This window comes from Bombina bombina, chromosome 9 (genome assembly GCF_027579735.1).
Source record: "Bombina bombina isolate aBomBom1 chromosome 9, aBomBom1.pri, whole genome shotgun sequence".
In the NCBI taxonomy this organism is placed as follows: domain Eukaryota; kingdom Metazoa; phylum Chordata; class Amphibia; order Anura; family Bombinatoridae; genus Bombina; species Bombina bombina.
In genome coordinates this window covers 17,427,288-17,441,463 of record NC_069507.1, presented here as the reverse complement: position 1 = coordinate 17,441,463, position 14,176 = coordinate 17,427,288, and the positions used below count along the sequence as shown (strand labels likewise).

The following is a 14,176-nucleotide window of genomic DNA, read 5'->3' as shown; positions in this document are numbered from 1 at the left end:
TGTAGCAGGAGATAAGTGAGTATTATATAGGTGCCTGACACTATAGACACGGTGCACACCCTCACTATAGGGGAATATGGTTATTTAGCTGCTCAGTGACTTCAGGAGACGTCTAGTTCATATGTAGCAGGAGATAAGTGAGTATTATATAGGTGTCTGACACTATAGACACGGTGCATACCTCACTATAGGGGAATATGGTTATTTAGCTGCTCAGTGACTTCAGGAGACATCTAGTTCATATGTAGCAGGAGATAAGTGAGTATTATATAGGTGCCTGACACTATAGACACGGTGCATACCCTCACTATAGGGGAATATGGTTATTTAGCTGCTCAGTGACTTCAGGAGACATCTAGTTCATATGTAGCAGGAGATAAGTGAGTATTATATAGGTGTCTGACACTATAGACACGGTGCATACCCTCACTATAGGGGAATATGGTTATTTAGCTGCTCAGTGACTTCAGGAGACATCTAGTTCATATGTAGCAGGAGATAAGTGAGTATTATATAGGTGCCTCACACTATAGACACAGTGCACACCCTCACTATAGGGGAATATGGTTATTTAGATGCTCAGTGACTACAGGAGACATCTAGTTCATATGTAGCAGGAGATAAGTGAGTATTATATAGGTGCCTGACACTATAGACACGGTGCACACCCTCAGTATAGGGGAATATGGTTATTTAGCTGCTCAGTGACTTCAGGAGACATCTAGTTCATATGTAGCAGGAGATAAGTGAGTATTATATAGGTGCCTGACACTATAGACACGGTGCACACCCTCCCTATAGGGGAATATGGTTATTTAGCTGCTCAGTGACTACAGGAGACATCTAGTTCATATGTAGCAGGAGATAAGTGAGTATTATATAGGTACCTGACACTATAGACACGGTGCACACCCTCACTATAGGGGAATATGGTTATTTAGATGCTCAGTGACTACAGGAGACGTCTAGTTCATATGTAGCAGGAGATAAGTGAGTATTATATAGGTACCTGACACTATAGACACGGTGCACACCCTCACTATAGGGGAATATGGTTATTTAGCTGCTCAGTGACTTCAGGAGACGTCTAGTTCATATGTAGCAGGAGATAAGTGAGTATTATATAGGTGCCTGACACTATAGACACGGTGCACACCCTCACTATAGGGGAATATGGTTATTTAGATGCTCAGTGACTACAGGAGACGTCTAGTTCATATGTAGCAGGAGATAAGTGAGTATTATATAGGTGCCTGACACTATACACACGGTGCACACCCTCACTATAGGGGAATAGTTATTTAGATGCTCAGTGACTACAGGAGACGTCTAGTTCATATGTAGCAGGAGATAAGTGAGTATTATATAGGTGTCTGACACTATAGACACGGTGCATACCCTTACTATAGGGGAATATGGTTATTTAGCTGCTCAGTGACTTCAGGAGACGTCTAGTTCATATGTAGCAGGAGATAAGTGAGTATTATATAGGTGCCTGACACTATAGACACGGTGCACACCCTCACTATAGGGGAATATGGTTATTTAGCTGCTCAGTGACTTCAGGAGACATCTAGTTCATATGTAGCAGGAGATAAGTGAGTATTATATAGGTGCCTGACACTATAGACACGGTGCACACCCTCACTATAGGGGAATAGTTATTTAGATGCTCAGTGACTACAGGAGACGTCTAGTTCATATGTAGCAGGAGATAAGTGAGTATTATATAGGTGTCTGACACTATAGACATGGTGCACACCCTCACTATAGGGGAATATGGTTATTTAGATGCTCAGTGACTACAGGAGACGTCTAGTTCATATGTAGCAGGAGATAAGTGAGTATTATATAGGTGCCTGACACTATAGACACGGTGCACACCCTCACTATAGGGGAATATGGTTATTTAGCTGCTCAGTGACTTCAGGAGACATCTAGTTCATATGTAGCAGGAGATAAGTGAGTATTATATAGGTGCCTGACACTATAGACACGGTGCATACCCTTACTATAGGGGAATATGGTTATTTAGCTGCTCAGTGACTTCAGGAGACATCTAGTTCATATGTAGCAGGAGATAAGTGAGTATTATATAGGTGCCTGACACTATAGACACGGAGCATACCCTCACTATAGGGGAATATGGTTATTTAGCTGCTCAGTGACTTCAGGAGACGTCTAGTTCATATGTAGCAGGAGATAAGTATTATATAGGTGCCTGACACTATAGACACGGTGCAAACCCTCACTATATGGGAATATGGTTATTTAGATGCTCAGTGACTACAGGAGACGTCTTATTAATATGTAGCAGGAGATAAGTGAGTATTATATAGGTGCCTGACACTATAGACACGGTGCAAACCCTCACTATAGGGGAATATGGTTATTTAGCTGCTCAGTGACTTCAGGAGACATCCACTTTGTTTGCAGATTATCGGACATGGTGCAGATGATAGCTGTGTTTTTCCAGTCAAATAAAAAACTTCTTAAACGGATGCTTAGTATATATACAATTAAGCACTGTCCATATATTTTCGGTACACACAATACATGATTTACACAATTTAAAGTGACTGTAAACTTAAGCTATACTCTCAAAAATAAAAAAGTAAATGAAGGGCACTTTCATTGATCAAAATCATTGTAAACACTAAAATTATATAAAAAATCACCCTTTCATTTTCTTGTACATTTCGTTGTTCCTCCGCCTGCAATGCATAGTCTATTTTTGTGTAAAATGATGAATCACGCTGTAGCCAATCATAACACACCCTGCGTTACGATTGGCTACAGCATGATTCATGATTTTACACAGAAATAGACTATGTGTTGCAGGCAGAGGAACGGCAGAATGTATGTGTCTAAATATGTATATGTATTTGTATTCATATTTTATAATGTATTTACTGTGTATGTGTTACGGGAAGAGTCAGATATCGGGTAATCCTATGATAACCCGGGTAAAACTGACATTTCCCAGCAGCTGTGGGTAAAGCCCGATGTAAGATCATACATCAGGCTTTACCGGGGTAATCCTAGGATTACACAAACGCTTCTGGATAAAGCTAATGCTTGCACTGTAATGCCCCCATCTTCACTATCTTTTTTGCCTCCACATTGTGTAAACCTCATTCCCTAAGGTTCACTTGGGGTGGATGCCAGAGGATCAGCGGGGCACCCCCCTTGAACCCCCCAGGCAGAGGCAAAAAAAAAAAATAGTGAAGATGGGGGAATTACAGTGCAACGTATAACATAATTTATGTAAGAACTTACCTGATAAATTCATTTCTTTCATATTAGCAAGAGTCCATGAGCTAGTGACGTATGGGATCTACATTCCTACCAGGAGGGGCAAAGTTTCCCAAACCTCAAAATGCCTATAAATACACCCCTCACCACACCCACAAATCAGTTTAACGAATAGCCAAGAAGTGGGGTGATAAGAAAAAAGTGCGAAAGCATATAAAATAAGGAATTGGAATAATTGTGCTTTATACAAAAAAATCATAACCACCACAAAAAAGGGCGGGCCTCATGGACTCTTGCTAATATGAAAGAAATGAATTTATCAGGTAAGTTCTTACATAAATTATGTTTTCTTTCATGTAATTAGCAAGAGTCCATGAGCTAGTGACGTATGGGATAATGACTACCCAAGATGTGGATCTTTCCACGCAAGAGTCACTAGAGAGGGAGGGATAAAATAAAGACAGCCAATTCCTGCTGAAAATAATCCACACCCAAAATAAAGTTTAAATGAAAACATAAGCAGAAGATTCAAACTGAAACAGCTGCCTGAAGTACTTTTCTACCAAAAACTGCTTCAGAAGAAGAAAACACATCAAAATTGTAGAATTTAGTAAAAGTATGCAAAGAAGACCAAGTTGCTGCTTTGCAAATCTGATCAACCGAAGCTTCATTCCTAAACGCCCAGGAAGTAGAAACTGACCTAGTAGAATGAGCTGTAATCCTCTAAGGCGGAGTTTTACCCGACTCAACATAGGCATGATGAATTAAAGATTTCAACCAAGATGCCAAAGAAATGGCAGAAGCTTTCTGGCCTTTTCTAGAACCGGAAAAGATGACAAATAGACTAGAAGTCTTTCGGAAATTCTTAGTAGCTTCAACATAATATTTCAAAGCTCTAACAACATCCAAAGAATGCAATGATTTCTCCTTAGAATTCTTAGGATTAGGGCATAATGAAGGAACTACAATTTCTCTACTAATGTTGTTGGAATTCACAACCTTAGGTAAAAATTCAAAAGAAGTTCGCAACACTGCCTTATCCTGATGAAAAATCAGAAAAGGAGACTCACAAGAAAGAGCAGACAATTCAGAGACTCTTCTGGCAGAAGAGATGGCCAAAAGGAACAAAACTTTCCAAGAAAGTAATTTAATGTCCAATGAATGCATAGGTTCAAACGGTGGAGCTTGAAGAGCCCCCAGAACCAAATTCAAACTCCAAGGAGGAGAAATTGACTTAATGACAGGTTTTATACGAACCAAGGCTTGTACAAAACAATGAATATCAGGAAGATTAGCAATCTTTCTGTGAAAAAGAACAGAAAGAGCAGAGATTTGACCTTTCAAGGAACTTGCGGACAAACCTTTATCTAAACCATCCTGAAGAAACTGTAAAATTCTCGGAATTCTAAAAGAATGCCAGGAAAAATTATGAGAAAGACACCAAGAAATATAAGTCTTCCAGACTCTATAATATATCTCTCTAGATACAGATTTACGAGCCTGTAACATAGTATTAATCACAGAGTCAGAGAAACCTCTTTGACCAAGAATCAAGCGTTCAATCTCCATACCTTTAAATTTAAGGATTTGAGATCCTGATGGAAAAAAGGACCTTGCAACAGAAGGTCTGGTCTTAACGGAAGAGTCCACGGTTGGCAAGAGGCCATCCGGACAAGATCCACATACCAAAACCTGTGAGGCCATGCTGGAGCTACCAGCAGAACAAACGAGCATTCCTTCAGAATCTTGGAGATTACTCTTGGAAGAAGAACTAGAGGCGGAAAGATATAGGCAGGATGATACTTCCAAGGAAGTGATAATGCATCCACTGTCTCCGCCTGAGGATCCCGGGATCTGGACAGATACCTGGGAAGTTTCTTGTTTAGATGAGAAGCCATCAGATCTATTTCTGGAAGTTCCCACATTTGAACAATCTGAAGAAATACCTCTGGGTGAAGAGACCATTCGCCCGGATGCAACGTTTGGCGACTGAGATAATCCGCTTCCCAATTGTCTATTCCTGGAATATGAACCGCAGAGATTAGACAGGAGCTGGATTCCGCCCAAACCAGAATTTGAGATACTTCTCTCATAGCCAGAGGACTGTGAGTCCCTCCTTGATGATTGATGTATGCCACAGTTGTGACATTGTCTGTCTGAAAACAAATGAACGATTCTCTCTTCAGAAGAGGCCAAGACTGAAGAGCTCTGAAAATTGCACGGAGTTCCAAAATATTGATCGGTAATCTCACCTCCTGAGATTCCCAAACCCCTTGTGCTGTCAGAGACCCCCACACAGCTCCCCAACCTGTAAGACTTGCATCTGTTGAAATTACAGTCCAGGTCGGAAGAACAAAAGAAGCCCCCTGAACTAAACGATGGTGATCTGTCCACCACGTCAGAGAGTGTCGTACAATCTGTTTTAAAGATATTAATTGAGATATCTTTGTGTAATCCCTGCACCATTGGTTCAGCATACAGAGCTGAAGAGGTCGCATGTGAAAACGAGCAAAGGGGATCGCGTCCGATGCAGCAGTCATAAGACCTAGAATTTCCATGCATAAGGCTACCGAAGGGAATGATTGTGACTGAAGGTTTCGACAAGCTGAAATCAATTTTAGACGTCTCTTGTCTGTCAAAGACAGAGTCATGGACACTGAATCTATCTGGAAATCCAAAAAGGTTACCCTTGTCTGAGGAATCAATGAACTTTTTAGTGAATTGATCCTCCAACCATGATTTTGAAGTAACAAAAAAAGTCGATTCGTATGAAATTCTGCTAAATGTGAAGACTGAGCAAGTACCAAGATATCGTCCAAATAAGGAAATACCACAATACCCTGTTCTCTGATTACAGATAGAAGGGCACCGAGAACCTTTGTAAAAATTCTTGGAGCTGTTGCTAGGCCAAACGGCAGAGCCACAAACTGGTAATGCTTGTCTAGGAAAGAGAATCTCAGAAACTGATAGTGAGCTGGATGAATCGGAATATGCAGATATGCATCCTGTAAATCTATTGTAGACATATAATGCCCTTGCTGAACAAAAGGCAGGATAGTCCTTACAGTTACCATTCTGAATGTTGGTATCCTTACATAACGATTCAATATTTTTAGATCCAGAACTGGTCTGAAGGAATTCTCCTTCTTTGGTACAATGAAGAGATTCAAATAAAACCCCAGCCCCTGTTCCAGAACTGGAACTGGCATAATTACTCCAGCCAACTCTAGATCTGAAACACATTTCAGAAATGCTTGAGCTTTCGCTGGGTTTACTGGGACACGGGAAAGAAAGAATCTCTCTGCAGGAGGTCTTATCTTGAAACCAATTCTGTACCCTTCTGAAATAATGTTCTGAATCCAAAGATTGTGAACAGAATTGATCCAAATTTCTTTGAAAAAACGTAATCTGCCCCCTACCAGCTGAGCTGGAATGAGGGCCGCACCTTCATGTGGACTTAGAAGCTGGCTTTGCTTTTCTAGAAGGCTTGGATTTATTCCAGACTGGAGATGGTTTCCAAACTGAAACTGCTCCTGAGGATGAAGGATCAGGCTTTTGTTCTTTGTTGAAACGAAAGGAACGAAAACGATTATTAGCCCTGTTTTTACCCTTAGATTTTTTATCCTGTGGTAAAAAAGTTCCTTTCCCACCAGTAACAGTTGAGATAATAGAATCCAACTGAGAACCAAATAATTTATTACCCTGGAAAGAAAGGGAAAGTAGAGTCGATTTAGAAGACATATCAGCATTCCAAGTTTTAAGCCATAAAGCTCTTCTAGCTAAATTAGCTAGAGACATAAACCTGACATCAACTCTGATAATATCAAAAATGGCATCACAGATAAAATTATTAGCATGTTGAAGAAGAATAATAATGTTATGAGAATCATGATCTGTTACTTGTTGCGCTAAAGTTTCCAACCAAAAAGTTGAAGCTGCAGCAACATCCGCCAAAGATATAGAAGGTCTAAGAAGATTACCTGAACACAAATAAGCTTTTCTTAGAAAGGATTCAATTTTCCTATCTAAAGGATCCTTAAAGGAAGTACTATCTGCCGTAGGAATAGTAGTACGTTTAGCAAGGGTAGAGATAGCCCCATCAACTTTAGGGATTTTGTCCCAAAACTCTAATCTGTCAGACGGCACAGGATATAATTGCTTAAAACGTTTAGAAGGAGTAAATGAATTACCCAAATTATTCCATTCCCTGGAAATTACTTCAGAAATAGCACCAGGAACAGGAAAAACTTCTGGAATAACTACAGGAGATTTAAAGACCTTGTCTAAACGTTTAGATTTAGTATCAAGAGGACCAGAATCCTCAATTTCTAATGCAATTAGGACTTCTTTAAGTAAAGAACGAATAAATTCCATTTTAAATAAATATGAAGATTTATCAGCATCAACCTCTGAAACAGAATCCTCTGAACCAGAAGAATCATTAGAATCAGAATGATGATGTTCATTTAAAAATTCATCTGGATAAAGAGAAGTTTTAAAAGACTTTTTATGTTTACTAGAAGGAGGAATAACAGACATAGCCTTCTTAATAGATTCAGAAACAAAATCTCTTATGTTATCAGGAACACTCTGAACATTAGATGTTGATGGAACTGCAACAGGTAATGGTATTTTACTAAAGGAAATATTTTCTGCTTTAACAAGTTTGTCATGACATTTAATACAAACAACAGCTGAAGGAACAGCTACCAAAAGTTTACAGCAGATACACTTAGCTTTGGTAGTTCCAGCACCAGGCAGCGATTTTCCTGAAGTATCTTCTGGCTCAGATGCAACATGAGACATCTTGCAATATGTAAGAGAAAAAACAACATATAAAGCAAAATTGATCAAATTCCTTAAATGACAGTTTCAGGAATGGGAAAAAATGCCAAAGAACAAGCTTCTAGCAACCAGAAGCAATGAAAAATGAGACTTAAATAATGTGGAGACAAAAGCGACGCCCATATTTTTTTTTTTTTTTAGCGCCAAATAAGACGCCCACATTATTTGGCGCCTAAATGCTTTTGGCACCAAAAATGACACCACATCCGGAACGCCGACATTTTTGGCGCAAAAGAACGACAAAAAATGACGCAACTTCCGGCGACACGTATGACGCCGGAAACAGAAAAGATTTTTTGCGCCAAAAAAGTCTGCGCCAAGAATGACGCAATAAAATGAAGCATTTTCAGCCCCCGCGAGCCAACAGCCCACAGGGAAAAACATTTTTAAGGTAAGAAAAATGATTGATTCAAATGCATCATCCCAAATATGAAACTGACTGTCTGAAAATAAGGAATGTTGAACATCCTGAGTCAAGGCAAATAAATGTTTGAATACATATATTTAGAACTTTATAAAAAAAGCGCCCAACCATAGCTAAGAGTGTCACAGAAAATAAGACTTACTTACCCCAGGACACTCGTCTACATGTTGTAGAAAGCCAAACCAGTACTGAAACGAAAATCAGCAGAGGTAATGGTATATATATATATATATATATATATAAGAGTATATCGTCGATCTGAAAAGGGAGGTAAGAGATTAATCTCTACGACCGATAACAGAGAACCTATGAAATAGACCCCGTAGAAGGAGATCATTGCATTCAAATAGGCAATACTCTCCTCACATCCCTCTCACATTCACTGCACGCTGAGAGGAAAACCGGGCTCCAACCTGTTGCGGAGCGCATATCAACGTAGAATCTAGCACAAACTTACTTCACCACCTCCATAGGAGGCAAAGTTTGTAAAACTGATTTGTGGGTGTGGTGAGGGGTGTATTTATAGGCATTTTGAGGTTTGGGAAACTTTGCCCCTCCTGGTAGGAATGTATATCCCATACGTCACTAGCTCATGGACTCTTGCTAATTACACGAAAGAAATATATATATATATATGTGGTTAGAGACTAGGTTCTGTAGCTGTTATGAGCGCTGCAGATAGCTTTATCCAGAAGCGTTTGTGTAATCCTAGGATTACCCGGGTAAAGCCTGATGTATGATCTTACATCGGGCTTTACCCACAGCTGCTGGGGTAATGTCAGTTTTACCCGGTAACCCTAGGATTAATCGGATATCTGACTTTACCTGTAACATATGTACTGTAAAAATATTGTAAACATTCTTCACATAGGTAAAAATGTTCTATGTATTTCTTTATATATCTGGATTTATCTATACCAGTAAATATTCATATAGGTATAGATATATATTTTCCAAACAAAACATCAGATACATATAAAATAAATATTTATAAATAAAAAGAACATTTATCCTATGTGAAAAAAATTGGAATATAAAAGATTTATTATTGACTTTGGGTTAGCGCTGTAGCTATAACACGGTGTAGGGTTAGCGCACGAGCGATAAGTGTTAGTTTTATTTTTTTTAAGTTGCATTCTCCATTGAAGTCTATAGGGAAACGAAGTTAGCACATTTGCAATATCTGAAATCCTACAGTTAGAGTGTGCATCGGGTTTCATTCACATACTAACTTTTTACTTTTGTAATACGAGCACTAACACGCACCTGTTACAAGTTTACTTTTAGCGGTGTTAGCGTTTAAGCCTGAGCGCTAAATACAGCTTCACTTGTAATCTAGCCCTTTATGGACAAAACATTTTGCACTTAATGTCCCTTTAAATGAGGCTGCTAGGACATGCTGAGGATAGGAACTGGTACCTAATTTGCCACATAAGGACATTAATGCAGCTTCTAAACGTCACTTTAGCAATAATCCAACTCCAGCGAGCGCTAAATGTCATCAGTACACAGACGTCTCTAATGAGTGCAACTTACCAATGTCACCTTCCATCCCCTGCCGGGGAATAGTGATAGTGGTGCGCGTGTCAGACTCTAGGCCCCTCTTGGTCTCTCCTTTCTTCCCTATAATGTACCTAGGGAAACATATTTACTGCAGCAAATGCAAAAAATGACTTCTCGTCTGAAAGCCAAAGAAAAGGTGTAGCACTTTAGTGGGTCAAATAGATCTTGACAGCTATCACAAAATGCCCAGTCAGTGGTTTCTTAACTAGTGATGGGATTACACTGACGTTCGGCTTACACAAAATATCAATGGGTGGCAGTAGAGCAGCTAAACGTGTCATATATAGTATATACTGTATATATATATATATATATATATATATATATATATATATATATATATATATATATATATATATATATATACGCACACACACACACACACACACACACTAAAGCCCGTTTACACGGGCCATTTTTTGCAGTACAGCGGTCCCACCACTTGCTCTCTCCCCCTCTCTTTTGCGCTCTCTATCTCTCCCCTCTCTTTTGCGCTCTCTCTCTCCCCTCTCCTTTGCGCTCTCTCTCCCCATCTCCTTTGCACTCTCCCCCTCTTTTGTGCGCTCTCTCTCCATCCCTCTCTTTTGCCTTTTCACTCCATCCCTCTCTTTTGCTCTCTCTCCCCCCTCTCTTTTGCTCTCTCTCTCCCCCTTTCTCCTCCCCCTTTTTGCTCTGTCTCTCTCCGCTCTCTTTTGCTCTCTCTCTCCATCCCTCTCTTTTGCTCTCTCTCTCTCCATCCCCCTCTTTTACTCTCTCTCCCCTCTCTTTTGCTCTCTCTCCCCTCTCTTTTGCTCTCTCTCCCCCTCTCTTTTTTGCTCTCTCCCCCCCCTCTCTTTTGCTCTCTTCCCTCTATTTTGCTCTTTCCCCTCTTTTGCTCTCTCTCCCCCCTCTTTTGCTCTCTATCCCTCTCTTTTGCTCTCTCTCTATCCTTCTCTTTTGCTCTCTCTCCTCCCTTTCTCTCCCTCTCTCTTCTTTTGCTCTCCCCCCTCTCTTTTGCTCTCTCTCCCCCCTCCCCCTCTCTTTTGCTCTCTCTCCCCCTCTCTATTGCTCTCTCTCCATCCCTCTCTTTTGCTCTCTCTCTCCATCCCCCTCTTTTGCTCTCTTTCTCCATCCCCCTCTTTTGCTCTCTCCCCTCTCTTTTGCTCTCTCTCCCCCTCTCTTTTTCGCTCTCTCCCCCCTCTCTTTTGCTCTCTCTCCCCCCCTCTCTTTTGCTCTCTCTTCCCTCTATTTTGCTCTTTCCCCTCTCTTTTGCTCTCTCTCTATCCCTCTCTTTTATAAAATAGAGAAGAGAGGAGCGCGGACTCAAATGCAGAGTATAAACAGTTTAATGTACAATGCACACAACAAATGGCCACTCACAAGATTAAAAAATATATTCAGCATATGTGTAACAAATACACCATAGACTTATCAGCTCAAACCGGTATCCTTCTTGTCTGTGTCACGAAAATGTCAGAATTCTTGTGTCTCTCACGGTATTTTCCAAGTACTACCAATTCCAGGTTGGCAAGATATGTTTATAAGAAATGTTCATGAGAAATGTTCATAAGAAAGCACAAGCGATATATATATCACCTAAAATATGGCGCTATAAACAGAGGCTGGTAGGTGACAAATTAAGTAGAAATATATCACTATAGTGTGACGTTCCTCGGCTTGCAAACCTCCAAGCTCGTAGCTGCAGACTCTGAGCTGGGGCGGCTTCACAGGAACGAAAAGGCTCTGGGATGGGCGGGTCTCTACGCGTTTCGTCACGTCTCGGCGTGACTTTGTCAAGAGTGATTCATAGGGATGACGGGAATGGCTATAAGAAGGGGAGTGTAACTTCACACACCCTCTCCCTTGACCAATCCCGTGGGCTAAAAGTCGGCACTACTTTATAAAGAGCCTAAAGTAGTGTATATGGCTGTTACATTGCGTAAAATATAACAATCATTAAATAAAAATCTATATACGATGATACATATGTTAAAAATATACATAATAGTTGATATATAATACAGACAATGCTAAAAATACCATAATTCAAAAACATGAATTAAAAGAGCTCATAATAAAAAGCGCTAAATACATAAATGTATAACGGCTAAAATACTAGATATATGGGAAACATAATAAAAACATATACATGGTAATTACATTATTGATATATAGATATATATGAGATAATGATATAAAATGAAGTTAATATTTAAAAATACTACTATAAATAACAAAAAGGCCTGCAGATCAATTTCTATGTTTAACCCATTAGGCTCCATACAGTTAAGGTTTTTAATCCAAAAAGTTTCTTTTTTTCTAAGTTTTAAAAGCCTATTCGTGTCCCATACATTAGGTTTTATCCACTCTATAATTTTGACAGTAAGATCTTGGGGATTTTGATTGTGATGGGTTTTAAAATGACGGGACACACTGTGATTTTCAAAGCCAGATAACATATTATTTACATGTTCTCTAATTCTATATTTGATTTTTCTCTTCGTATGCCCAACATAGATATATCCACATTTACAAATTAACTGATACACCACATATGTAGTATGACATTTATATCTATCTTTACATGAGTATTTTTTACTGTGATTAAAATTAAAAAAATGAGTGCTATCCTGATCTATTAATGGACATAAAACGCATTCAGTCTTCTTACAGGGATGTAAGAACATTCTCAAAAAACACTGGAAAGTTCTTAAATTGGATCCTATCCTAAATCAAATTCCAGAAGATAAACCTCAAGTAATTTTTAAGAAGAGCAAAGATATTAAAAATTACATTGCTCCTACCAAATTAAGAGATACTAAAAAACAGTCTATATCCTTGAACAAATGGTGTGGGGGCAAAAATGGACTACATCCCTGTAAGAAGACTGAATGCGTTTTATGTCCATTAATAGATAATGTAATGGCAGCGCTATGGAAAGCGCAATACTACTAATTTTATTGCATTAATTACAAACCCGGGACAGCGCAAAACTAGTAATCTAGGTGAATGTGTGCCATAAGAAAACGCAGATCTAACAATGTGTGCCATAGGAAAAAGCAGAGCTAGTAATGTGTGCCATAGGAAAAAGCAGAGCTAGTAATGTGTGCCATAGGAAAAGACAGAGCTTACAATGTGTGCCATAGGAAAAAGCAGAGCTAGTAATGTGTGCCATAGGAAAAAGCAGAGCTAGTAATGTGTGCCATAGGAAAAAGCAGAGCTAGTAATGTGTGCCATAGGAAAAAGCAGAGCTAGTAATGCGTTTCATAGGAAAAGACAGAGCTTACAATGTGTGCTATAGGAAAAAGCAGAGCTAGTAATGTGTGCCATAGGAAAAAGCAGAGCTAGTAATGTGTGCCATAGGAAAAAGCAGAGCTAGTAATGTGTGCTATAGGAAAAAGCAGAGCTAGTAATGTGTGCCATAGGAAAAGACAGAGCTTACAATGTGTGCTATAGGAAAAAGCAGAGCTAGTAATGTGTGCTATAGGAAAACGCAGAGCTAACAATGTGTGCCATAGGAAAACGCAGAGCTAGTAATGTGTGCCATAGGAAAACGCAGAGCTAACAATGTGTGACATAGGAAAAAGCAAAGCTAACAATGTGTGCCATAGGAAAACGCAGAGCTAGTATTGTGTGCCATAGGAAAAAGCAGAGCCAGTAATGTGTGCCATAGGAAAAAGCAGAGCTAGTAATGTGTGCCATAGGAAAAAGCAGAGCTAACAATGTGTGCCATAGGAAAAAACAGAGCTAGTAATGTGTGCTATAGGAAAAAGCAATGCTAACAATGTGTGCCATAGGAAAAAGCAGAGCTAGTAATGTGTGCCATAGGAAAAAGCAGAGCTAGTATTGTGTGCCATAGGAAAACGCAGAGATGACAATGTGTGCCATAGGAAAACGCAGATCTAGTAATGTGTGCCATAGGAAAACGCAGAGCTAACAATGTGTGCCATAGGAAAAAGCAGAGCTAGTAATGTGTGCCATAGGAAAACGCAGAGCTAACAATGTGTGCCATAGGAAAAAGCAGAGCTAGTAATGTGTGCCATAGGAAAAGGCAGAGCTAATAATGTGTGCCATAGGAAAACGCAGATCTAGTAATGTGTGCCATAGGAA

The 14,176-nt window shown here is 39.6% G+C and overlaps 1 protein-coding gene across 3 annotated transcripts in view; it reads right to left on the bottom strand.

The window, feature by feature from the left end:
• Window positions 1-14,176, bottom strand: part of ASCC1 (activating signal cointegrator 1 complex subunit 1) — a 376,933-nt gene that overhangs the window by 303,220 nt on the left and 59,537 nt on the right. For all 3 annotated transcript variants that reach the window (XM_053691927.1, XM_053691929.1, XM_053691928.1), the window contains exon 4: window positions 10,061-10,158. In XM_053691927.1, the coding sequence (XP_053547902.1) occupies window positions 10,061-10,158 (98 nt within the window). The remainder of the gene's footprint in view (window positions 1-10,060; window positions 10,159-14,176) is intronic.